Genomic DNA, 26,512 nt, shown 5'->3' with positions numbered 1-26,512 from the left:
CTCAGGTAGAATATCTCTTACATTTTTTTCTCTGCCTTTTTATGTTTCTATTTATAGTACCACAATTTATTCAGAAAGTCCTGTTTGTTTATGCTTCTTTAGTTTGTTACTTTTATTATATCTGTACAACTAATCACAATAAATTTAATATATGTTTAGGTTTTTATTTCTCCTCAAGGCAATAGAAATTATTGAAAGATATTTAAGAACTGTGAAGATATTTGAAGAACAGATTCAGAAATATTCCAAATGGCTAAAATATATCTTCTCATTGAAAATACATAATCGTATTTATCACCATAGTATATACCTCACTGTTATTGCTGCTGTTGTTGTTTTTAGTTTTTGGGTCACATCCAAAATTCAGTAGTTACACTTGGTTGGGTGCTCAGAAATAACTCCTAAAAGGCTCAGGAAACTATATGAGATGCCAGGGATAGAATCCAGGTTGTCTGCATGCAAGACAAACACCCAACCTGCTGTGCTATCTCTCCAGCCTCATAGACCTCATTTTTAATAGATACAAAAATGATATTATAATTCCACCCCTTCATAGTAATGAAATAAAACCTATCACATTTGCATTTATTACATAGTGATATAATTGTAATATTGACATATAAATTCATTAAGTCATTGTGGCATCTACTTATACTGGACACAGTATGCATCCTGACATGAACAAAATCTAAATGCACTACACATTTCAGAGAATCATTTACTCTGATTCTAAGATGAGTGTATCTCATGTATGTTGTTTATTCCTATAGGATAGCTCTCACAAACTTTGTGAGAAATGTTTATATGGATAAATAATATTTTATACTCCTATGCCAGGAAAGTTTAAAGATTCAAATTTTCAGTAACTGCCATGTTATGTGTAAATTCCATGGTTTTAAAAGTGGAATGAATAAAAACTGTCAATAAGATCTGTGGAGGAAAAAATACTATTGCTTTTTAGAAGAAACAAAAAGAAATAGAAACATCATTCTTTGCTAAATCAGCCTTTTGCTATTTCTGTATTACAAGTTATTATTTCTTATTTACCAGAGCACTCACTTTTACCAAATAAATATTTTTGAAATTTCCCATACTCACCTCCCTGTCAGGCACAGTCAAATATTTATTCATGGCTGAGAAGCCTTACGTCTTTGCAACTTGTTACAATCTTCTTATAGTATCAATAGTTTCCCTAGAGAATTTTTAATGAGATGTCTCATGGTGATTTATTCTGCACAATTAAGTGTCTCAGGATGATTTTTTGATGAGAAGGAACTTTGGGGTTGTTAGTATTATAACTGTATTTAATTTGAAAAAAAAAAAAAAAGCATTCAAACAAAACTATACTAAGTGCAATGCCTTTTCCCTAGTGGAAAATATGACTACCAACTATTAAGAATTGAACATTTTTTAGAATCTGTTTTTTCTTATTGCAAAAACATAACAATGTTTAATATATGTTTTATTTATACTAAAGAAAGCATCTTTATATATAAAGTACAAAAAGAATAGAAAAGTATGACAAAAACTTGAAAATTATTCATATTTCTAACACAAAAATAATCAGTCTAGAAGCTTTTTTTAATTTTATATTTAAAATTATCAAGTACATTATTGTTATGTATACATTTTAGGGTCTGTATTTTATATACATTTTTATTTTTAACCTAATAGTATCTTGTAAACTCTTGCATGGCATTCTCTAGTATTCAAAATTTAAATTTTTCATAATAAAACTTACTTTCTGCACCACAGCAATAATAGAATGCTTACCTCAAATGAGGCTGACTTAGGTTTGATCTCTGGCATCTTATAGTCTTCTGAGAACCACCAGAAAACATTTCTACGTAATTCCTAAGCATCACTGCATGTGGCCATAAAGAAAACAAAACAAATAATGATCTACTTTAAGAGCTAGTAACTACTGTATATTAAATCTAAAAGTATTTTGTTTATTTAAATATTTACTATATTTCTATTCTCCCCATTATAATTCATCACAGATGCATTTATACTTATATATTAATATTAGTGCTATTATTATTGAGACAGGATGTTCACAAAAAGTTGATATTTATCCCATCAACAGATAATTTACTAAAAATTATATGGGATCCAGAGAGACAGTTTGGTGCAGGGTGGCAAACAAGTTCGACACAAAGAGCCAAAATTTTAAATTGTGAGAGTCAGAGAGCCACACCACGCAGTGACATGCCAAAATAGACAAACACTCACACAAAAGCATATAATTTTAACAATAATCTATTAAACACATATTGCATTTTGCCGTTTTGAGTGAGGGTCAAAATCCTACAGTGATGGTGAGGGTGTGCTGCGTCCTCCGTACTAAGAACTAACAGCAAGATGTGACACAACATGTGACACACACACACACACACACACACACACACACACACACACACACACACACACACACACACACACATACACCGCTTGCTGGCGTATGCAGTTGTTTCCGATGAGAGACGGGATGCCGCAGCCTGGGGGCTGGACTACGAGCTCGGAGAGCTCTCCTCAGAAGCACCAGAACAAAATCCAAACTTGGCAAAGAGCCACAGTATACAAAATCATGATAAGAGGCAAAAAGCCACATTCATTTTGGCCAGGAGCCGCATGCGGCTCTAGAGCCGCCGCGTGTTCACCACCCCTGGTTTAGTGGGTTGTCTTTCTCCGCATATGTTAACCTAAATTTAATCAGTGGTATCACCTATGGTCTCTTGAGAACATCAGGATTGATCCTGAGCACAGAGTCAGAAATAAATATGTCAAATGACTGGGCATGGCTCAAGAACAACAAAAGAAAAACCATTACACACACACACACACACACATATATACATATATGTGCATATACATATATGCACAACAGACTATTAATAGTGAAATCTTTTATAAGATGATTGTAAGGCCAGGCTTGCTGAAGTAACCGCTGAGCTAACAATGTTGGAAAAAGAACCTCAGTCTAGAATCTTAAAGACTCTATCCTAGGCTTTGTCCTAGGACCTGCACAAATACCAAGATTTCTTGCTACAGTGGCCTGATTCTCTCATCCACAACCGAGAGGAAAGGTTCCTGACACCACAAAAAACAAACAAACAAACAAACAAACAATCCTGGGATATGGCAATGAGAAGGTATGGAGCCAGTGGTTGTTCCCATGACAATATGCTTCATGAGTGGAGAAACCCTGAATCTCTTAGGCCACGGGAATTTCCTCCTTCCTTCCTCTATACTTACTGTGCCTATAAAAAAAAAAAAAAAAGAAGGTGGGGTAACACCAAACTCTGCCACTCCAGCACTTTTTCTGGTTTTGTTTTGTTTTTCATTTGTTTTTTTGATATTATTTTCCTTCTCTTTTTTCTTCCACTTTTTTCTTTCTTTTTCACTCTTGTGGATACTATTCAGTGATTTTTCTTTTTTTAGTAATTGACACCAAATTTTTTCTTCTCTTTTCCTTAACCTTTTTTTTATCTCCAACAGAATAGCATAACTTGAATCATAAATTGAGGGGGGGAAAAAGATGATACCAGGACCAGTCATATGAACATGAAGTGTAAATAAAAAGTGACCAAACTGGAACACCAAACAGAATAGATACCCAACCTACAACAAGCTGTAAAGTGGAGACCAGAATACATTACTATTCTGTGGGGAGGGGGGTATAGGAGGCAGATGTGGGAGACATGCTGGGAACAGGAGTGGAGGGAGGACAACATTGGTGGTGGGAATGCCCTTCATTCATTGTCACTATGTACCATAAATAATTTTGTGTAATGAACTTCAGTCACAATAAAAATTAGAAAAAAACGAAAAAAAAAAAGAAATCTTTATAAGAAAAGTGAAATGAAACTATAGAAAACACAAGAGCTGGTAGAAGTTATTTAAAATATTGAGACTGGCAACAAAATTATTTTCCAGTGGAGACAATGATTTCCAATTTATTTGAGGAATTTACGTGTTGTTTTCCACAAAAGCTGGTCTAGACAGCATTCCCACCAGCAGTAAATATGAGTTTCTTTCTCTCCACATATCTGCCAGCACTGATAGTTCTTGTTCTGTGTGATGTGTACTAGGCTCTGTGGCATGAGATGGTACCTAATAGTTGTTTTGATTTGCATCTTCTGGATGATTAGTGATGTGGTATATTTCTTCATGTGTCTTTGGGCCATTTGTATTTCTTCTCCCCATTTTTAATGGGGTTAAATGATTTTTTTCTTGTGAAGTTTTGTCAGTACCTTGTATATTTTTGATGTTAGCCCCTTATCCCATGGATATCTTAAAGAAGATATCAATATCAACACAATAATTGTGGGAGACCTCAACACTGTTACCCAATGATAGGTCAAGCAGACTGAATTTCAAAAAATATATACTAACTCTGAAAAGATAAATGGAAGAAAGTTGACTAGTATATAAATATATATATATATATATTTATAGTTATAAATACATATGGCACTCCATCCCCAGAAATCTGTATACATATTCTTCTCCAATACACATGGGTCATTCTCCAGAATAGACCACATGCTGGCCCACAAATATACCTCAATAAAATCAAGAGGATAGAAATAGGGCAGACTACCTTCAGTAATAACTAGGATAACTAAAATTAGACATGAATTACAAAGAGACGCAGAAGAAAAACTTTTTTTTCATATTTTTTATATTTTATTTAAACACCTTGATTACATATATGATTGTGTTTGGGTTTCAGTCATGTAAAGAACACCACCCATCACCAGTGCAACATTCCCATCACCAATGTCCCAAATCTCCCTCCTCCCCACCCGACCCCCGCCTGTACTCTAGACAGGCTTTCCATTTCCCTTATACATTCTCATTATTAGGACAGTTCAAAATGTAGTTATTTCTTTAACTAAACTCATCACTCTTTGTGGTGAGCTTCCTGAGGAGAGCTGTAACTTCCAGCTCTTTTCTCTTTTGTGTCTGAAAATTATTATTGCAAGAATGTCTTTCATTTTTCTTAAAACCCATAGATGAGTGAGACCATTCTGTGTTTCTCTCTCTCTCTCTCTCTCTCTCTCTCTCTCTCTCTTTCTCTGACTTATTTCCCTCAGCATAATAGATTCTGTGTACATCCATGTATAGGAAAATTTCATAACATCTGGAAATTAAGCAGATTACTACTGAACAGCCAGTGGGTCAGAGATGAAATAAAAAATGAAATCAATACATTTTTGGGAACAAATGACAATGAAGACACAAATTATCAGAAATTACGGGGCACAGCTAAAGCAATATTGAGAGAAAAATTTATAGCTTTGCAAGCACACATAAGGAAGAAAGGAAGGGCCTGCATGAATAACTTAATTCCACTGCTTATAAAATAAGCAAATAATCAACAAAAGTAATGAAAAGCAAGTAGGTAGGCAGAAGGAAATAACAAAGCTTAGAGAAGAAATTAATGAAGTGGAAATCCAGAAAACAATACAAAAAATCAACTAAAGCAAAAGTGGTTATTTGAAAAAATAAACAATATTGATAAATTACTGGCAAATGTCACAAAGAAACTTGATAAAACAGATTAGAAATAAAAGGGTGAGATCACTATAGATATTGCAGAGATTCAAAGGTTAATTAGAGACTACTTTGAGAAACTCTATGCCATGAAGCAAGAGAACCTAGATGAAATGGCTAAATGCTAAATTCTTGGAATCAACCTTCCAATGTTGAATCAGGATGATGTAGCATATCTAAACAGCCCCTCCACTATTGAGGAAATTAAAATGGTAATCAAAAGTCTTCCCAAAAACAAAAACCGAATTCAGATGGATTCATTAATATATTCTTTCAAACCTTTTAAGATGAACTTCTACCAATCCTTTTCAGGCTCTTTCATGAAATTTAAGAAGCAGGAACACTTCCAAATAGTTTTTATGAAGTTTATCACCTTAATACCAACACTAGACAGAGATGCTGCCAGAAAAGAAAATTACAGACCAATATCCCTGATGAACACAGATGTAAAGATCCTCAACAAAATTCTGGTAAATAGGATTCAATGACTCATCAAGAAGGAAATTCACCACGATCAAATAGGTTTCATCCCAGGAATGCAAAGATGTTATAACATCCATAAAGATATTAACATAATACACCATATCAACAAAAATAAAAATCATATGATCATATCAACAGATACAAAGAAAGTATTTGATAAGATCCAACACCCATTTTTGATAAAAACTCATCAAGATGGGAATGGAAGGAACTTTTCTCAATATAGTCAAGGCCATCTACCACAAGCCAATAGGAAATATTATTCTCAATGGAGATAAACTAAAAGCCTTTCCTCTAAAATCTGTAATAAGACAAGCTGCTCTCTCTCACATTCCTATTCAACATATTACTGGAAGTACTTGCCATTTATGATTAAGTAAGAACAAGATTTCAAGGGCATTCAGGAAAGGAAGAAATCAAGCTCTCACTGTTTGAAGATGACATGATACACTGTTTAGAAAACCTTAAAGACTACCTAAAAGCTTCTAGAAACAATAGATTCATATAGCAAAGTGGCAGACTACAAATTTAACAAGCAAAAATTAATGGCCTTCTTATATACAAATAATGATAGAGAAGAAATGGACATTAAGAAAATAATCCCATTTATATTAGTGTCACACAAATTTAAATATCTTGGAGTCACCTTAACTAACAAGATAAAGGACCTATATAAATACAACTACAAAAGTCTGCTTCAAGAAATAAGAGAGGACACAGGGAAATGGAGACATATACCTTGCTCTTGGATTGGCAGATTAGCATCATTAAAATGGTAATACTCCACAAAGCATTGAGCAGATTTAATGCAGTCCCTCAAAAACACCAATAACTTTTTTCAAAGAAATGGAACAAGCACACCTGACATTTATTTGAAACAATAAACACCCACAAATAATGAAATCAATTCTTGTAAAAGGAATCGTTGGGAGGTAATAGAAATTTCAATTGTATTACAAAGATATAGTCATCAAAACAGCATGGTATTGGAATAAAGACAGACACTAAGATCAATAGAATAGACTTGAGTATTTAGAGAATGTTCCCCAGACTTACAATCAATTAATATTTGATAAAAGAGCAAGGTCTCCAAAATGGAGCAAGGAAAGCCTCTTCAACAAGGGTTGTTGGTACAACTGGTTAGCCACTTGCAAAAACAGCAAACTCAGACCCCGATCTAACACCAATGCACAAAGGTCAAATCCAAATGAATTAAAGACCTTGATATCAGGCATGAAACCAAAAGGTATATAGAACAACATATAGGTAAAACACTCCATGACATTGAGACTAAAGGTATCTTCAAGGAAGAAACAGCACGCACCAGAGAAGTGAAAGCAGAGATAAAGAGATGGGAATATATTAAACTGAGAAGCTTCTGCACCTCAAAGGAAATAGTGTCTAGGATACAAAAGCCACCCACAGAATGAGAGAAACTATTCACTATGTCTTACATTTCTAAGTTATATTTTTATTTCTCTAAAACATTTATAGAGTCTATTGTTTTATCTGTGAATTTGCATTTTATAAAAGTCTATTTAGAATTTTAATTTGCTTATATGTTTTAGAATTCATTCTTCATATTATCAATGACTAATCCACTAATCTTATATTGAAAAGGGAAATCAGCCCCCCCCCACCAACCTTGGTGGGTGCCCCGCCCCTTAAGGAAGTCGTCACTGCCTCGGCCCCACCTCTACCCCTACCTCACGAATCATTGGTGTTATCGTAGCGGAAGTCCAGCCCTCAAGGACTCTTCTTCCCCTCCCACTTCCCATCCTATATAAGGGGGTAACGAGGGACCCACGAGGTCTTTGATTCTGGTGGGAATTCATAGACCCTGACCATTCATAATGGTCAGTATTAAAAGCACTTTTTAAAGCATCTGCTGGAACTCATAAGCCTCTTCATTTCTTTGCGCCGGGCAGCTAAAATTAGGACTTCCGGACCTTTCATTTTGGCGAGCCAGCCAGGAGTCCTCACTCATTCTGCCCGGCACAAAGCTATGAAAAGGTGTCTGGTGAGTTCTGATGTGTGTATGTGTGTGTGTGAGCACGCTTTGCTTCGTGTCTGTCTTAGTCTGAGATTATGTTGTATTCTGTGTCCAGTGGGAAGCTAGCTTTGTGGTGGTTTGGCAAATGTTATGAGCTCTTTGCTCGATGTGGAAACCGAGTAGAAGCAGACTTTGTTTCATAGGGGGGTTAAAGTCCCCCCGGGTGACTAAGGAATCTTCCACCTGATGCGTTTCCAGGTGTGTGTGGTTCCCCATCTGATGCGTATACCAGATGGGCAAGAGGTTGACGAACTTTGGCTGCTTAGGTCACGACCCTGGTGGTACCCCAGGGGTTTAGTAAGAGCAGCTGGAAGACGTTCCGAGCTGCTGAAGAGGTTGTCTGTCTGTGATTTTTGGAGCTCAAGAACTTGGTCATTGGCATAGTTGTCTGTCTAGGATTTATTGTGGAATGCAGAGATTACTTGAACGCATTTTGCTTGGTTATTTGTGGCGCCACGCTGTCTGTTTGTCTGTCTGTTTCTTGTCTGTGTGTTCTATGTTTTTTTTTTTTTTTGGTCTGACCACGGGACGCAAGCCCGACCCCCTCTCAAGGGCCGACCCCTGGGGAAAGGGGCCGACCGCCAGTGAGCCCGCGTCTCCCTCGCCCGTCAGTCGTCCCAGCAGCGAAACGCGCAACCCCCGCCGCCCGCGGCGCGGCGAGAGGGCGCCCGAAACCCGCCTAACCCGCTCCCCACCCAACCAGGAAGCTGGCGCATGCAAGGTCCACACTAGGGACTTGGCGGGGGGTGTTGGAAATTGCAAATCCCAGATTTCTCAAATGGCCATCGGGAATAAATTTTCCTGGAGAATTTCTGAACTTTGCAATTCCCCAACTATCCTGCCATGCGTTCAGGCCAAAAAGAGCAACTGGCCGTTTTTTTTCTAGCCGAAAAAAAAAAAAAAATGCTTTTTAACTCACCACGTGGTGAAGAAATTCACCACGCCCCAGGGCAAACTATTGTCCTCCCAGCTCCACCTGGCTGAGGAATGTAGGTCATTTACATATCAAAGAAAAATCTAGCAAATGGTTTGGAAGTCAAAAAAAAAATTTTTTTAAGCATTTAAATTTCTAACTTAAAGGTTTCTTAAAAAAATTAATAAGAAAATGTTGCAAATTACTGTTGTTATTTTTGTTTGTTTTTCGGTGCACGTGAAAATTTTTAGCAGCGAAACCACTGCAAAAAAATGAGTGGCGAAGCTTAAAAAAAAAAAAAAAAGGGGGAGAAAAAAGAGAAGGAGCCGAATGGTAGGGCGTTTGCCTTGCATGCAGAAAGAAAAGTGGTGTAAAAAAATTAAAAATGTGTAATAAAAATGTGTATAATCAATCTAAATAATTATTAATATGTCTCTAGGTTAAAAAAAATGTAAATGTTTTTAAGCATGTTCTACCAAAAGTAGTAAGTATTCATTCTTTCTGGTTTTCAACATTAATTTGTGTAACGTAAATTCCTGGTGTTTTCTGTTTAGAAAACTAAGTGAATTTCTATATTTAGAATTAAGCATAATTAAAATATTATTTTGCAATTTTTCATTATATGTTACCAAGAACATTAATATTTGTATCACAGGAGGTTTTATAAAATTGGTCATGGTTTTATTTGAAAATGTATAAAATGTTTCGTTGCAGAAAAAAATTCTAAAATTATCTAAGTAATTTAAGTAATATTTGCTTTTTCTCTTCTCCCAGAACCTTTTAGTACCATTTATGTCATGGCATCATGTTGCTTTGCACAGAATACAAGCAAATGGCTTTTCTCTCTGCATGGGGAGTAGTCCTCATGCAAACAGAAAATCAAAAAAAATTAGTAAGGGAACCCCAAAGCCCTCTTTCAGAGGAATAATTGGAGTTGAGGCGGTGTGACAAGCAGGCACCGGCGAGAAACTGAAATAAATGGCCTGAGTAAGGAAATTGAAGATTTTCCTAGAAGATTATCACAGCCTGTGGGCCCTGCTCTCTCCCTCAAGCTCAGAAGAGAATTCGAGGTCAGTCTCTTCCAAACCTGGAGAGGAGTGGAACAGACAAGTCACCTCTAAAAATTCCTGCAGAGGGTGAGATGCCCAGCCAGAAGAACCTCATGCTGAACCGACCAACTCATCAGCCAAACCTGAGTAACTGTGAAAAACCTGCAGTGTCCACAACCTATCCTCAAAAAAGCTCTGTAAGTAATGGGGGTGCCCCAGATGGAGATTTCTCCAACAGTGCTGTATATGTGCAAAGAAAAAAGCCAAGTTATTCAAATACCGGGTAAGGTACAAGGTAAAGGTGGAGAGAAAAACCATTTTTGGTAGCTAATTAAAATTCTAGTGGGCCTAACTTAAAACCCACTTCTTTAAAGTAACTTATGTAAAAATGCTCTTACTAGTTGTATTAAACCAAATCATAAATTGCAAATGCAAATGTTAGTCTAACTGAAGTAACTCAAAACTGTTTATTCATAATGCTATTATGCTTTGTTTTCTGTTAATTAATTTGTGCTATCATTACAGACAATAAGAACAGCTATGCCATTCAAGTTGTGCTATTTACTGCTCCAAGGCCTGAGTGGGTTAAGTAATATTCCCCTGTATAATTAATCTAATCCTTTTCAGGTGTTAAAACTGTAAAAGTAAACCAGTTAACTGCTCCTTTAGGGAAATATGAGATTTCACCCTATCTAGAGATTGAAACTGCAGTCCCCTGTCAGCCTGAAGTAGCTACAGAAGATTGATCTTCGACCACGTTCCCTCTAATAACTTCTAGGGTAATGAAATCTCTAAAGCAAAATGGTCATCAAAGAAAAAAAAACTATAAGGGGAAAATAAAGGCCGCAGAAATTAATAAGCCAAGTTAACTACTAAGAATAACATTATGCCTATCTATCCCAGAGGTTAAAGCAGGTAGCAAAAATTATGCTTCTCTTGGTAATGTTAAAAAGTAAAACAGTCATTAATAAAAATAAAATTTCTTCATCTCTGTCTAACCCAGTGCAGGAAAGGCAACTGGAGTTTAGGGCTCTCTACCCCAACAGCTGTTTAAGTTGCAAAAATGAAGAAAAGAAAGCAGAAACCTCCTTATTTTCGTTGTGGAATTCACAGCCTATGTGAAAAGAACTGCTGTCAAGGTGAACTGCATGCTTCCTGGGTTCACGCCTTCCATCCAAAACCTGAAAAGTGAAGCACACTGAGGATCCTCTCAAGATACGGGTCTGGCGGGCACACTTCAGCCCTAATGCACTCACTAACTCTGAAAATGCTCTCCCTGGCACTTGCTAAGGAAGGGCTCGAACTGCTTACCTCCGGTCCTCTACTTCCCATGTGTGTGTTTGGGGGGCCAGAATGGGTGTGTAAAGCAAAACCTCAGCCTTTGCCTCCCTCTTGGGGGTGGGGGAAATTGGCCTCTGGCTGTCCCTGTCTCACTAGGTAATCTAACCTTTGCTTCTTCTACCTGTACTTATGTCAAAAGGTAATCCCGTTTAGCTTTAAATCTTCTGTTTGCTATTCATAACAGCATCAAATCTGTAAACCTGGGTCAGGTAGAAGGTACTCAGTGCTCAAAAGTCCTGCCTGATCCCTCTAGCCCAGGGTATTTACCTCCGAAACGGATATAAATATGTGGTAAAAATTTGGCTTATGCATCCCAGCATTAGTGCTCCCCAACATTAACATCATCCCAGGAACAGAGCCCATCCCTCTGCCTAGCATACATTTCTTAGGCACTCCTAGGTCTGAGCACTCTACTGGTAGGGCTCAGAAGTTGCAGGAAAATTGGTAACTGGAAAAGCAAAACTAGCAGGGCTAAACAGAAATAACAAACTCTCACAAAAGTTAATTTCAAATGTGTAAAACAAAATCAAGCACCATCAAGAGTAGCTGGCCAAGATACAAAGCTATTAAATGGTCCCTTATGGTCTTTATGGCATGGAATTCTCCCCTATCTAATACTCCTACTGGGGCCCCTCCTAAGCCTTTTTACTTCTGGTAGCCATTGGCCCATGCAGGGTTAGCTCATGCAAATAATTATGACCAGTAATATCAGAAAGTAAAGGCCCCAAAATCACATTGGCTTCTAGGATTAGAAGCCTCCAGTACAAGAAGTGGGGATTGAAAAGGGAAATCAGCCCCCCCCCACCAACCTTGGTGGGTGCCCCGCCCCTTAAGGAAGTCGTCACTGCCTCGGCCCCACCTCTACCCCTACCTCACGAATCATTGGTGTTATCGTAGCGGAAGTCCAGCCCTCAAGGACTCTTCTTCCCCTCCCACTTCCCATCCTATATAAGGGGGTAACGAGGGACCCACGAGGTCTTTGATTCTGGTGGGAATTCATAGACCCTGACCATTCATAATGGTCAGTATTAAAAGCACTTTTTAAAGCATCTGCTGGAACTCATAAGCCTCTTCATTTCTTTGCGCCGGGCAGCTAAAATTAGGACTTCCGGACCTTTCAATATTATCTAGTTTTATATGAACCATATTATTTAACACTGATTTTAATTTTGTTACCATGTATATTTGAATTGGAGACATTTAGACAAGCATTAGCCATCATCCTTGTTTGTTTTTTACTATTTTTATTTATTTTTAAATTATTTTTTATTTAAAAACTGCAGTTACAGACATATTTATTTGGGTTTTAGTAAAATATGTTCACTCACATTATTAGTGAGACTTTCTTGCCACCAATGTGCCACATTTCCCTCCTCCCTGAACTCTTACCTGTCTTCTGGTCAAGTATTCTATTTCTCTCTCTCTCATTGTCATGAGAGTTGTTAGTGTGGTTATTTTTCTAACTGCACTCACCATTCTTTATGGAAAGCTTCATCACAGACTGGTTCTACTGATCCTCATCTCTATTGTCTCTTGGTATTATGACCAAAATTTTTTTTATTTTTCTTAAACCCCATAGATGAATGAAACTGTTCTGGGTCTATCTCTTTCCCTATGACTTATTTCATTCAACAAAAGAATCCATGTCCACCCATGAATATGCACATTTTATGACTTGTTTTTTCCTACAATTGTGTAGTATTCCTTTATGTAGATATACCCACAGTTTTTTTTAGCCACTCATCTGTGGTTGGACATCTAAATTGTTTCCATATTCTGGATAATGTAAATAGAGTTGTAATGAACATAGAAGTGCAGAGGAACTTTTTATATTTTGTTTTTGTGTTACTATGGTACATCCCTAGTTGTGGTATTGCTGGATAAAATGGGCTCAATTTCCAATTTCTTGAGGAATATCCATATTGATTTACATAAAAACTGGAACAGATGGCATTCCTACCAGCACAGCAGTGAATGAAAGTTCTTTTCTTCCCACAAACCTGCCAGCACTTGTTTTCATCTGTGATGTGTGCCAGTCTCATGGCATGAGATGATGTCTCATTGTTGTTTTGATTAGCTTCTCCCTGATGATTAGAGATGTGGAGCATTTTCTCATGTGCCTTCTTGCTGTGAGCCAAACCTGTTCGCTAGACGCCAGCGCCTGCAAACAGATCCTTCGTGGATTTTCGGGAAAAAACCCGCGGGGAGAGAGTGGGTACACGGATGGCGAACGACGGAAAATATGTTGTAGAAATGAATGAAACCACGCAGATTGCATGGGGACTCTCGTTTACAGAAACGGAGACATTTTTATTTTTTGAGCTAGCTGTTTTTAAAGGTTAGAGGCTTGGAAGGCAGATGCAAATTTTAGGCATCAAAGAGACTGGGGAAAGAAAAGGAGGACTCTAGCTTAAATTAGCATATAAAAGAGTTGAAACTGAGGGTGAAAAGGCCAGCTTGTTTTGGGTTCCCTTGTTTTGGGTAAAACAGGAGGAAAAGGTAATTTTCAGGTGGACTGTTTCAGAGTTTCGGGGAAACACTGAAGATTACAGAGGAAAAACTGAAAATTGCTTTTTATTGAGTAAACAGAGAAAAACTGAAAATTACTCTGTTTTGGGTAAACAGAGCAAAAAGTGAAAATTACTTCACTCATGAGCTAAGTTGAAAAACCAGTTCTTGGCGCCAAGGGAGTTAGGACAGTGGGAGACTTAATTTGGGGGGATTTGATACTGTGCTTCTTTGTTAACAAGAATTATTAAGGCCTGATTTTATAATGGTTAAAAAATAAAGAGAGAGATAGCTACAGTTTGGAATTAATAATCAAACAATCCACGCAAAGGGTCAAGTGATTTTGACTTCTCTAAGCGGGCCTTTTTGACATAATTCCTTTTTTCAGAAAAGCACTACACTTTAGTGTGTGTGCTTCTGAGTGGGGATGTAGCACCTTCTGGCTATTTGTATTTCTTCTTTGAGGAAATGTTTGTTTATTTATTCTCAAAAAATTTTGATGAGATAAGTTTTTTCGTGTTAACTTATTCCAGTACCTTGTACATCTTAATAGTAGTCCCTTATCTGATAGGTATTGAGTGAATAGCTTCTTCCATTTTGTAGGTGGCCTTTATAACCTAGTCACTGTTTCCATTGAGGTATAGAAGCTTCTCAGTTTAATCTAGTTCCATTTATTTATCTCTGCTTCCACTTGTTTGGAAAATGGTGCTTTTCTATGTGTATAAGAAGCCCATTGATTTTGCACATTAATTTCATAGTCTGACAATTTGTAATGCCATTCTATTTCTAATCTATTTCTAGAAGCATTTTGGTAGAATATTTATGGTTTTCTAAATATAGTATCATGTCATCTGCAAATGGTGAGAGCTTCACTTATTCCTTTCCTATCTAGATGCCCTTGATATCTTTTTGTTCTTAATTGCTATGGCAAGTTATTTCTAGTACTAGTTTAATAGGAATCACAAGAGAGGACAGATTGTCTTGTTCCAGATTTTACAGGAAGGACTTTCAGTTTATCTCCATTGCATATAATATTTTCCATGGGTTTATGATAAATGGCCTTGACTATTTTGAAAATGTTAGCACCAGCCACAGCCCAGTAAATTCTTACACATTGATGTTCGTATCACAGTTAGTATCAAGATGAAGATATAACAATAATATCAAATTGACCCATGTTGATGATTCCATTTTCTTTTGTGTTGTAACAAGCAATATGAAGGAAATTTTTTTTGCCTGCGTGGAGGCAGGCTATGGTTGGTGGTAAATTGGGGAAACTGGTCAAGGGAAGGTCACACTGGTAATGGGATTAGTATTTGAACATTTGACTCTATTACAGACAATTGAGTAAAACAATGTTATAATAAAACTAGATTAGAAAGAATGCTGTATTTTAAGGTGGTGGAAGGGTGGAAAAGGGATCACTATGACTATGATAGTTGGAAATGATCACTCAGGACAGCATATTTCAAGGGCAGAGAAACCCTATATCTCTTAGGCCAGGGGAATTCCCTTTCTAATCTCCCCAATTTTTACTGTGCCTATGCAAAAAATAGCATAAATTAAATTAAAACATTTTTTTGTAATTGTTGTTGCTTGTTTTTTTTTTTCTTTCCTTTGCCTTTCTTTCCCCCCTGTGCTTTGATTCGTCTTTATTTCAGGACTGTGGTTTGTGTTCGGTTGTTGTCTTTATTGCTGTGGTGTTTTTTAGGGTTTTTGTTTGTTTTAATTTTTTTGAAGGGGTACATTTTTTTGCATTATTTTTATGATTTCCTTCCTTTTTCCCTTTCTTTTTTTAAATTGAATTTTATAGTCTCTAGAAGGACTCCTCCCATTTTTTGCCTGTTTGAATTTTTAACCCCTTTTTACTTTTGTTTCTTTTTCTTACCTTCAAACAGATCCACATAACTTGAACCATCTTGTTCTGCCTCACAAATTGAGGGGGAAATAATGGAGGGCACCAAGACCAAACAGTCGTCTGAACATTGGGTAGAAATAAAAAATGATCAGACTTAAACACCAAATCCAAAGCCAACTGCAACAGAACCGATACCCAATCTACAAGTTAGACACAGAAGGGACCACTTATACTCGCAGCCTGGCAAGCAAAGGAGGGGCAATATGGGATGTATGCTGGGAACAAGGGTGGAAGGAGGACAACATTGGTGGTCAAAATGCCCCTGATTCAATGTCACTCTGTACCTAAAATACTTTTGTGAATGATTTGCAATTCATTTTGATCAAAATAAAAATTATTAATTAAAAAAAAAGAATTGTGTGCTGAAAATGCTCTGCAAGCATCTTCTCAGTAACAGAATTGCAAAATAATAATAATAATAAAAAACCAACATGTAAGGGAAGACAGAGAAGAACAGTATCTACCAAACAAGGAGGCTGGGGGGTAGCATTGAGGGAGATTGGGGCATTGATGACAGGAAATGGAAGCTGGTAGAATATTATATAAAACTCAGTCATCAACAGCTTTTTCTTCTCATGTTGATTCAATAAAATTTTTTTAAAAATATTGCATTTCTACTGAGATAGATAGGCTTACTAGTACATTTTACAAACAAACTTATATAGAATATATTTTACCGAATCTCTGGAATAGAGAATACAGAAATAGCTACACTACATTAATGATACCCTTAATTGCAAAGTAGGTAAAGATAAATAAAAATTAAAAATTTACAAAAATTATAATTTCAAATTTATAATTTAATGTGTAGACAATATTCATATATGCCACAAACATATATATTCAAACATGTGGGTAATTAATAAGGCTTTTTCAGCATAAAAATAAATTAAACTTCTGTGAAGTTAAATTTATTTTTCCTCAGAGACCTATGGAATATTGTTTAGTGAAACTCCAAACAAATTTTTATCCTGTACTTAGAAAATCCCCTAGAGAAGCCACCAAGTGTTGTTATATAAGGTTCCAAACCAAAGTGGTGCAATTTTTTCGAGTTATATCAACATGAATAAATATTTAAAAGCATCTGACATTAAGGTGAGTATATGTGATTCATAATAAAATATATATATTATATATATAGAAATTATCAATTAATAGGGGCTTAATTAGATGGTGGTTCAATAAGACTGAACTATCTCACCTTTTCTTAAGACTTTAACCATTCTCATTATTATACAGTTAGTAGTATTTTGGAAATTTTGCCATTGAAAAGTCTAGACATTCATATTTGTAGATTATAATTTACCATACCACAACCAGATTCTCAAGACTTGCTTTCATTGAGCAGTCTATTCTCTTGTTTTGTTTCTTTATATTCAATATGAGAGATGTCTCTCAATATTTGTTTTTATCTTTGTGACATATTTTTCTTAGTATGACAATATTCAGTCCAATACATAATGTCATAAAACTCATCTGATTGCTGGTAAAATTCATTTATGTATACTAGACACAATTTCATTATCTACTAACTTGGTACTTGGGATATTTCCAAATAATGTCTATTGTAAATAATATCACAGTGAACATAACTATGCAGGTATCTTTTAAGAGTGATGTTCTTGTGGTAGCATAAATACCTAGGACTGAACGTCCTGAACACTGTGTGCACAGTTGTTTGCACAATATTCAATAAATCTCCATGCTGTTTACTACAAAAGCTAACCAGTTCCATCAATAATGAATGAGTTTTACTTTTCCTCAACTATTCTGAGAGTGCTAGTTGTTTCTAACTTTTTGGCTAGAAGTCACCCTTTTGGTTCCTATGCTTTGTATTTTACTGATAAAAAGTGATAAAGATATTTTTCTCATATGTCATATTAGTACCTTTCTGAAGCAGTGCCAGATATTATCACTATTTTTTCTTTTTTTCTTTATTGAGGTTTTTTTATTATCTTTATTTAAGCACCATGATTACAGGCATGTTTGTAATTGGGTTTTATCATGACTGTGATGTTTTTTTAATATCCTTGAAGAGAAAAAGTAAATCTAGCTTAGACACTGAGAAAGAAAACTCAATATGCTGTTTTTATAAAAACCAAAGAAATGTTTAAGGTAAACAAATAATAGAAACATTCTCTGCTCTCTGTTGTTGAACAGAGAAGTACTTAGGAAGTAGCAAGAAATTCTACCAATGAAAAAATTTGCTACAATAATTGGAACTGGTGGCTTTGTAGCCCAAACTTCTCAAAATATCACAAATTGCACATGTCATTGCCTCTTTGCTTGAATATAAATGATAATCAAGATCTACTAAGAATTACAATTGCATGAACAAACAGCAATACTAGACACAAATTTTCAATAGCTTTTCTTATTATTTATCTGTATAATTTTAGGAAATATAGAATACAAAAGGACATAGTAGCAACTATTCATTGTAATAATTCCAATTCTAAATTTCTCTAATAAAATGTTTAAGTCTATATTAATATTAACAATTTGAAAATGGGTTTCCTTTGTGAGATACATTGTTATTACAATTTCATACTCATATTTTAGTTTTGCAAAGCAAGTGAACCAGAAGAAGAGTTTGAAAGCTATTAATTTACTATTATTTTTCTTGTATTAGTCTCTTTGAAATATAAAGTACACTGTTAAAATATATAGAAATACCAATGCATAAAGAATTTCATAATTGGGCACAGATAATACTAATAATCATAGTTGAAGGAAAAGTTGGAAAAATAATTGATTGTGCCAAGAATGGTATGAAGAGTTGCAAGTTGTAATTTTAAATTGGAAGATACAAGAAAGTCTTACTTTTGGGACAGAGTGATAATACAGATAGTAGGGCTTTTATCTTGCAGGTTTTGAACAAGAGTTTGATCCCAGCACCACATATAGTCCTGGAGCTCAACAAAACATGATCCCTGAGGGCAAAACCAGAAGTAAGCCCTGAACACCTCAGGTGTGGCTCAAAAGCAAAAACAAAACAAACGTTATACTTTATAATTTATACTGAAAAGAGACCTAAATTTGTTAAATTATGCATCTTGTGGGAAAGCATTAAAGACAATGAAAATAGCTAAGATAAATTTTCTGAGCTATGAATATAGCCAGAATTTGAGAAACTTCCAGACTTATCAGTGAGAAACTCAATTAAATATTTAAAATGAATCAAATTTTTAGATATTGCAAAAATAAAAACAAAATTATGAAACTTTCATATTAATATGTAACTGAATATATAAACTGAATATATGGAAATACATGTAAAATGGTTTATTTTTATTTACAAATTTCTATAAAGAAAAATAATAGTAATACTAGAAATAATTCTAACAATATTAATTTTTCTTCCTTATATGACAATCTTAGGTGAAATACTTAAGGTTTATTTTACATAGGTTAAAAACATTTTATACTATTTAATTTTTAAAGTCTAACATAATTTTTTCTAGAAAAAAATTTAATGATATAATATTTAATATGGTCTTTAATTTATAATTTGTATTTTTTCAAGTTAAATGAACATAATTTGGGACCAGAAATATAGTACATGAATAAGGTATTTTCCCTGTTGCTTACCTGAATACCCCACATCATATCACCCCCTACGAACTGCCAGGAATCAACCTTGCCCAAAGAGCCTAGTATCAGATCTAGTTGTGATCCAAAGCAGAAATATTAAAAAATATGCATACTTATTAAAATCACATGTGAGTATAAGAAAAAGATGAAAAGTTAGGGGTGTATGTTTTGCATTGTGTGGGTGCCAGGTTCAGTCTCTAACATCACAGCATGTAGCCCTGGAGGCACCCAAATGACATTTGGTATTTTTCAGTGCTTAAGGGTCCAAGAAACAAATTATCATCAGCTTCAGTATTGAACCACCTGGCCCTGTGGACTGAATATCACTGAGAATGATCCTCGGTTATGATGAGCACTGAATTAGTTTTAGCTGAAGTTTCTTCTCATTAAAGAATTAAAAGCTATAGAAATGTTTGTTATAAAGGGTAGATTGAAATAGCATAGAAGAATATAACAAGTAATCATTGAAATACAATGAAATGAGTAACATAATTTTATGGAAAATAAAGTTGATCATAGAAAATAAAAATTAAGAGAGAACTTCTAAAAATATAAAAATATTTGTATCGAAAACTGAGTTTTTGGATTTCAATCAAATGACTTTCGTGGTAGATTATTGTTCCAAAACAAAGAAGCTGGAATTCTAAATGTTATCAAGAATCTTAAAAATCTAAGTATAATGTACCAAAAGAAAAATTAAAATTATATTTATATATTTTTATCCACTTATAAGTATGAGACACTCAATAGATACAATGACATTAATTATTTAACCTAAAATTTGTTTAAGTAAAATAATAAAATAGTTCATGTTTACAGCAAGACCAATTTAAAGAAAATGGCAAGATACATTTTACCCTACTTTTTGCACTGCAAATCATGTGTTTTTGGTGTGCCCTATTTTCTGACATAGAAAAATCTAGTTTTCTATCTATATATTCATGAATAAATATTTATTTACTCTAAAATATATGGTGATAAGTAGGTCTTCATACAATATAATTGATCTAGATGACATATTTGATATAAAATGGAAAAGAAAAGCTTATGTGATAAGTAAGATTATGTGATAATAAATTTATATTTATTTATTTATTTATTTATTTATTTATTTATTTATTTGTCTTTGAGCTACACCTGGCAAGCACTCAAGGGTTACTCCTGGCTCGGCTTTTAGAAATCACTCCTAGCAGCCTTGGTGAACCATATCGGATGCCAGGGATCAAATCCAGGTTTGCCATTTGGAAGACAAATGCTCTACCTGCTGTGCTATCACTCCGGCCACTGGCAATATTATTAAAGGGTCTATGACATGAAAATTAGTCAACGGTACAAAAAAAGTATTTGTTTTGACCAACATCATGTTACTCTTTTGTCTTTGGCTGAAACTAATGTCATTATTTTCTTTCCATGTAGGATAATTTTAATGGCAAAGAAAATAGCATGACATGCAACTGACTGTAATGCACAGAGCCAACAGCTCCAACCTGTCACCAAGATATTTTATCCTTAATGGGATCCCTGGACTGGAAGCTGCACATGTTTGGATTTCTCTTCCATTCTGCTTCATGTACAGTATAGCTATTGTGGGGAACTGTGGGCTCATCTATCTCATTATTCATGTTGAGGCATTACATCGGCCCATGTATTATTTTCTAGCCTTATTATCCATGACAGATATTAGTGGGTGTACTACATTTGTTCCCAATATGCTTTGTATCTTTTGGTTCCATCTCACAGATATTAACTTTAATGCCTGCCTCGTGCAGATGTTTTTCATCCACATGCTGACAGCCATGGAGTCTGGTGTGCTTATGCTAATGGCTTTGGATCGGTATGTGGCTATTTGCTATCCCTTACGCTATTCTACTATCCTCACCAACACTGTAATTGTCAAAGTAGGGCTTGCTACCTTTATCCGGAGTGTGTTACTCATGATTCCATTCATGTTCTTAATCAAACGTCTTCCCTTCTGTAGGGGCAACCTTATCCACCATACCTACTGTGACCATATGGCTGTAGCCAAATTATCTTGTGGAAACATAAAGATTAATGCTATCTATGGTCTCATAGTTGCCGTATTAATTGGAGGGGTTGATATCTTCTGTATCTCCTTGTCTTATACAATGATTATTCGTGCTGTAGTAAACCTGGCATCTGCTGATGCTCGTCACAAAGCCTTTAGCACCTGCACATCACATATATGTGCAATTGTTATTACCTATGTCCCTGCTTTTTTCAACTTCTTCACCCACCGGTTTGGGGCTAAAACTATACCACACAATGTTCACATAATTATAGCCAATCTCTATCTGTTGCTGCCTCCCACCTTGAATCCAATTGTCTATGGAGTGAAGACCAAACAGATTCGTGAAGGAGTGATTAAATTGTTTACTAGAGAGAAAGATATTTTGAGTGCAAAATAATATAGGCATAATGCTATTATACAAAACATATGTTTTGCATAAATGAAAAGAAAAATAGTGTAGATGATGAGAATGAAAATTTAAATAGTTATAAGGTAGAAGATAGTACATATAAATATTTACAATTAAATTAAACAGTTATATAAGTATTAACTTGAGATTCTGGATAAAAAATAACATACAGAAATTATTTTATTTACTAGGTTTTAGTTAATAACATGCACAGAATGGAATAGTTTTTTTCTCAGATTTCAAAAACCTTTTAAGTTTTAAGCATTTTTATTTAGAAACTGTCAGAGAATATGCAGAATGAGTAAAGTTTGTACAGTAAAAAATATTTCAGAGACTAGATCGTTAGTCCAGTGGGTAGGGCATTTGCCTTGCACATGTCCAACCTGGGTTTGATCCCCAGTATCATAGTATCCAGCAAGCCAGAAGTGGCTTTTAAGAGCAGAGCCAGGGGCCCGGAGAGATAGCACAGTGGCGTTTGCCTTGCAAGCAGCCAATCCAGGACCAAAGGTGGTTGGTTCAAATCCCGGTGTCCCATATGGTCCCCCGTGCCTGCCAGGAGCTATTTCTGAGCAGACAGCCAGGAGTAACCCCTGAGCAACGCTGGGTGTGGCCCAAAAACAAAACAAAAAAAAAAAAAAGAGCAGAGTCAGGAGTAATCCCAAGCAATAGCAGGTCTGGCAAAAACAAACAAAAAATATCTCAGATTATAATATGACACATAATCAAACTGTACATATATATATATACATACAAACATACATACATATATACATACAAAAATATATACATATATACATATAAACATATATATATCCTGGCAGGTTCAGGGGACCATATGGGATGCAGTGATTCGAACCACTGTCCTGCATGAAAGGCAAACACCTTATCTCCATGCTATCTCTCCGGCCCCAAACTGTACATAGATAAGAAAACACATTATACATTCCCAAATCATCTTTTTTCATTTTTCATTCTTTTCATTGCATATTTATGTGACAAATTTTGTTTCATTAAAATATTTTTTTAGGGTCTGGAGCAGTGGCCCATCTTGCATGTGCTAACATAGAAAGGACCGAGGTTGGATCCCCTGATGTCTCAGATGGTCCCCCAAGCCAGGAGCAATTTCTGAGTACATAGCCAAGAGTAACTAACCCCTGAGTTTCACTGAGAGTGGCCAAAAAAGCAAATAAATAAATAAATAAATAAATAAATAAATAAATAAATAAAATAAATTTTGTCCTTTACCTTTGGAATTTCCTGTTGATCCTACCATTTTAATTCTTCTGAACATATAAATGAAGTAGGCATAAATATTTAGTGATTTACTAGAGTTCACAAACACTAGAAAGTAATTCTTAAAGTTTTTAATCAAGCTGATTTTAGAAGAATATAATGAAGCTGTTATACTGAAAACTAAAGCAATTTATAGCTTTCTGAGTGTCATTTCAGTAAAGAAAGAGGTTTTAGAAAATTTCGCTATTTCACTATTAAGAAAATTTAGAACTGATGTTAGAGGACTAACGGATCAAGGATTAGATCAGAAAAATAAATATTGAAAGTAAAATGAATCAGAAAACAATTTAAGTGGAAATTAAGAAGAGTAAGATCAAGAAATATATAACAATTGAATAAAAGGGAAAATATTCATAACATTAAAGTTATATCACTATATCTTAAAAATAAAACACTTGAATATCACATTATGTATAATCAAATGACTATGAAACATACACCTTGTACTTTTATAACATAGTTTCCAAATATTAGGATAAGCTTACTAATTTTACAAATTACTAAATTTGTGTGTGATATTTGTTATTAAAATAAGTATAACATTTATAAAACATTTATATAAAAGTTATTTATAAATAAATTTATTAAGATATGTATTTCTGTCAAAGCCTAAATTTTATAAAAATATTTCTGTAAAATACAAATGTAATATATGAAATATGTATTAAATATTAATAAAAATATTAGGGGTATGAAGTAGCAGCTTACTTGCATTGCTTGAGATCTACTCAGGTTTGATTTGCAGCACCCTATGGTGCATCCTAACCATATCACAAAACAGCAGTGCTGAACACTACCAAGTTAATGTCTTCTCTTCAATATGGATAGATTTTAGAATCCTTTTAGTGTTTTATTTTTGAGAGCTTACTGGAATCAAGCACATCTGTGCTGGGAGCCAGAAGCATCTAGTCAAATATTCCTTCTCAATAATTAACCAAAGTTTATGGGAAATTCTGTTATTCTTAAAAATTTTTAATGTAAAAATAATTTTTATATTTAGACTCATTTTGTAATGCAGTTAGTTGATTTTATTTAAATTTAATAAACAGCTTATTCATCCTACTGTCTTTTTGCATTTGTTTCTCTTGTTTTGGGCTATATTTGGCTGTGACTAAGATTTACTGTTAGCTCTGTGCTCAGAGTCCTGAAGAACTCAAAACAAGTTCTAGGAACAAATCTGGGGTCACCCACTTGCATGACAAGTTCCCAACCCTCTGTACTATCTTTCCAGGACCACTACTGTGTTTTAATAAAATTAAACATTTTTATTTGAATGTAGCTATTGTTTCACCAAATGTTCACCCAGGATTAATAAATATATTAATACTAATAATTTATTTTAGTATTTAATATTATTATGAAAATTTCCAAATAATGCAAATAGCTTTATGCTTTTTGTTTTATTAAATAATGTATATTAAGCCTTGAGAAAACATTGGCTTACGGAGTGCAATGTTTTATGTTTTATGTTTTAAGGGAACAACTTTATTGCAAGTCATCCACTACCAAAATACCTTCACAACTACCCATTAGACTCTTTTTTTTTACTCCCTGATTTGTAACTGTTACATCTCTAGTGGACATGGGACAGGGATGCAAGGAGCTCAGTTAAAAAAACACAGGGATTGGGGGCCGGGTGGTGGCGCTGGAGGTAAGGTGCCTGCCTTGCCTGCGCTAGCCTAGGACGGACCGCGGTTCGATCCCCTGGCGTCCCATATGGTCCCCCAAGAAGCCAGGAGCAACTTCTGAGCGCATAGCCAGGAGTAACCCCTGAGCGTCACAGGGTGTGGCCCAAAAACCAAAACAAACAAACAAACAAAAAAAACACAGGGATTGTCATTTACAGCATGCAGTGCTTTAATCAACTGGTGTGATGCTTATATATTAAGGAACAAAGAAAGACCTTTAAGTCCTATCTAAGATCTCAGTGCACACAGCATTCTTTAGTTTCTGGGGTATAGCCCAAGCAACAGTATTCATGGCTTGTGCATTTTAATCAACCAATATATGTTCCCTTTTTATTTCTAACATAAATACATAATATTAATACCACCTGGGTCTGACAGGATAGTAGAGAGATTGTACACTTGCTTTGCACTGACAGAGGAGTTTGACCCACAGAATCACATGTTGCCCAACAATCACACCGGAAGTGGTTCTTTCAGACAGTGCAAGGAGTAAGCTCTGAGCAAAACTTGGTGAAATACAAACATCCCTTTTTACAAAAAGTCATTTTTAGTAGGGTTATGAATATTTTATATCAATGCAGTATCTGTTATAATGTTGATGCTTTTATGTTTGATTCACTTTATTAGAGATTTTTCTCTCTGTGAGTTTATCAATATTGCTTATTCTTTTAAAGGACCAGTTTTTAGTTTCATTGCTCTTTTATTTTATTGTTGTTCTTTCGGTATAGTTTAGGTAACACTGTAACAATAGTGCTAGAGTTTATGGTATTGATGTAAAAAGCCTATTTCAGTCTATTTTTAGATACCATCAAAGTGCCTATGATGCTCCATCACTGTTACTATATAACTTCAAGTTCCATATTAAAACTATGTATATTGATAAGCATGTTTTATTAATTCAAGGTCAAGGAATTGATATTCTTTGATATTGTCTCTTATCTAAATTTGCCTGTATATACTACAAAGTTGAGTGAGAATAAAGGACATTTCATCTTCATGTTGCAGAAGACTACAAAATTTTATCTTTTTTGCAGCTTATGATTGTAAGTCTCTTCAGCTCTATTTCTTAAACTTCTCCTTTTCCTTAATATCCACTCTAGTTGACTGTGCATTTCTTCTAGTCAATGAGCCTGAACACAACACATTCAAAACACCACACTTCAAAAGAAACAATGAGGAAATAATGCAGAACCCCATCATGCTTAGAGAGTGAAGATTGTGGTTCTGAAGTTCCAACTAGTACTGACCACCTATAGAGCCTCCTGATAAGGACCGTAGAGAGAAAATGTGAAGGATGTTCAAAGAACTCTAAGAAACCATAAAATGAACCCACCAAACCACAAAAAAGACTGTAGAGGATATAAGACTAGAAATGAGAAAACTTCAAACAGAAACAGGACTGAAAAACTCAGTAGGTGAAATGAAAAACTCACTGAAGGGCCTCACCAGTAGATTAAAATTTGCTGGGGACAGAATCAGTGAGCTGAAAGATGAGCTGTATAATACCTCCATACAACAGAAGAGGTTGGAAAAAGCCATAAAATAAATGATGAAAGATGGGAAAAAATACTCAAAAAGATTATACAGCTCACAATAGAACTCTGGGATAAATTCTATAGAAACAACATAATATTTATTGGATTCCAGAGATCCTAAAAGACAACTTTCATGA

General features: G+C 35.0%; 1 protein-coding gene across 1 annotated transcript; it reads left to right on the top strand.

Moving 5' to 3' along the window:
* The first annotated feature begins 20,884 nt into the window (after nucleotides 1-20,884).
* LOC126018191 (olfactory receptor 52N2-like) lies at nucleotides 20,885-21,847 on the top strand. Its single transcript, XM_049780337.1, has one exon. It carries the CDS (start codon nucleotides 20,885-20,887, stop codon nucleotides 21,845-21,847), a length of 963 nt encoding a protein of 320 aa, XP_049636294.1.
* The last annotated feature ends 4,665 nt before the right edge of the window (nucleotides 21,848-26,512 follow it).

This window comes from Suncus etruscus, chromosome 9 (assembly GCF_024139225.1).
Source record: "Suncus etruscus isolate mSunEtr1 chromosome 9, mSunEtr1.pri.cur, whole genome shotgun sequence".
NCBI classification, from domain to species: domain Eukaryota; kingdom Metazoa; phylum Chordata; class Mammalia; order Eulipotyphla; family Soricidae; genus Suncus; species Suncus etruscus.
This window is presented reverse-complemented; position numbering and strand designations above follow the sequence as displayed.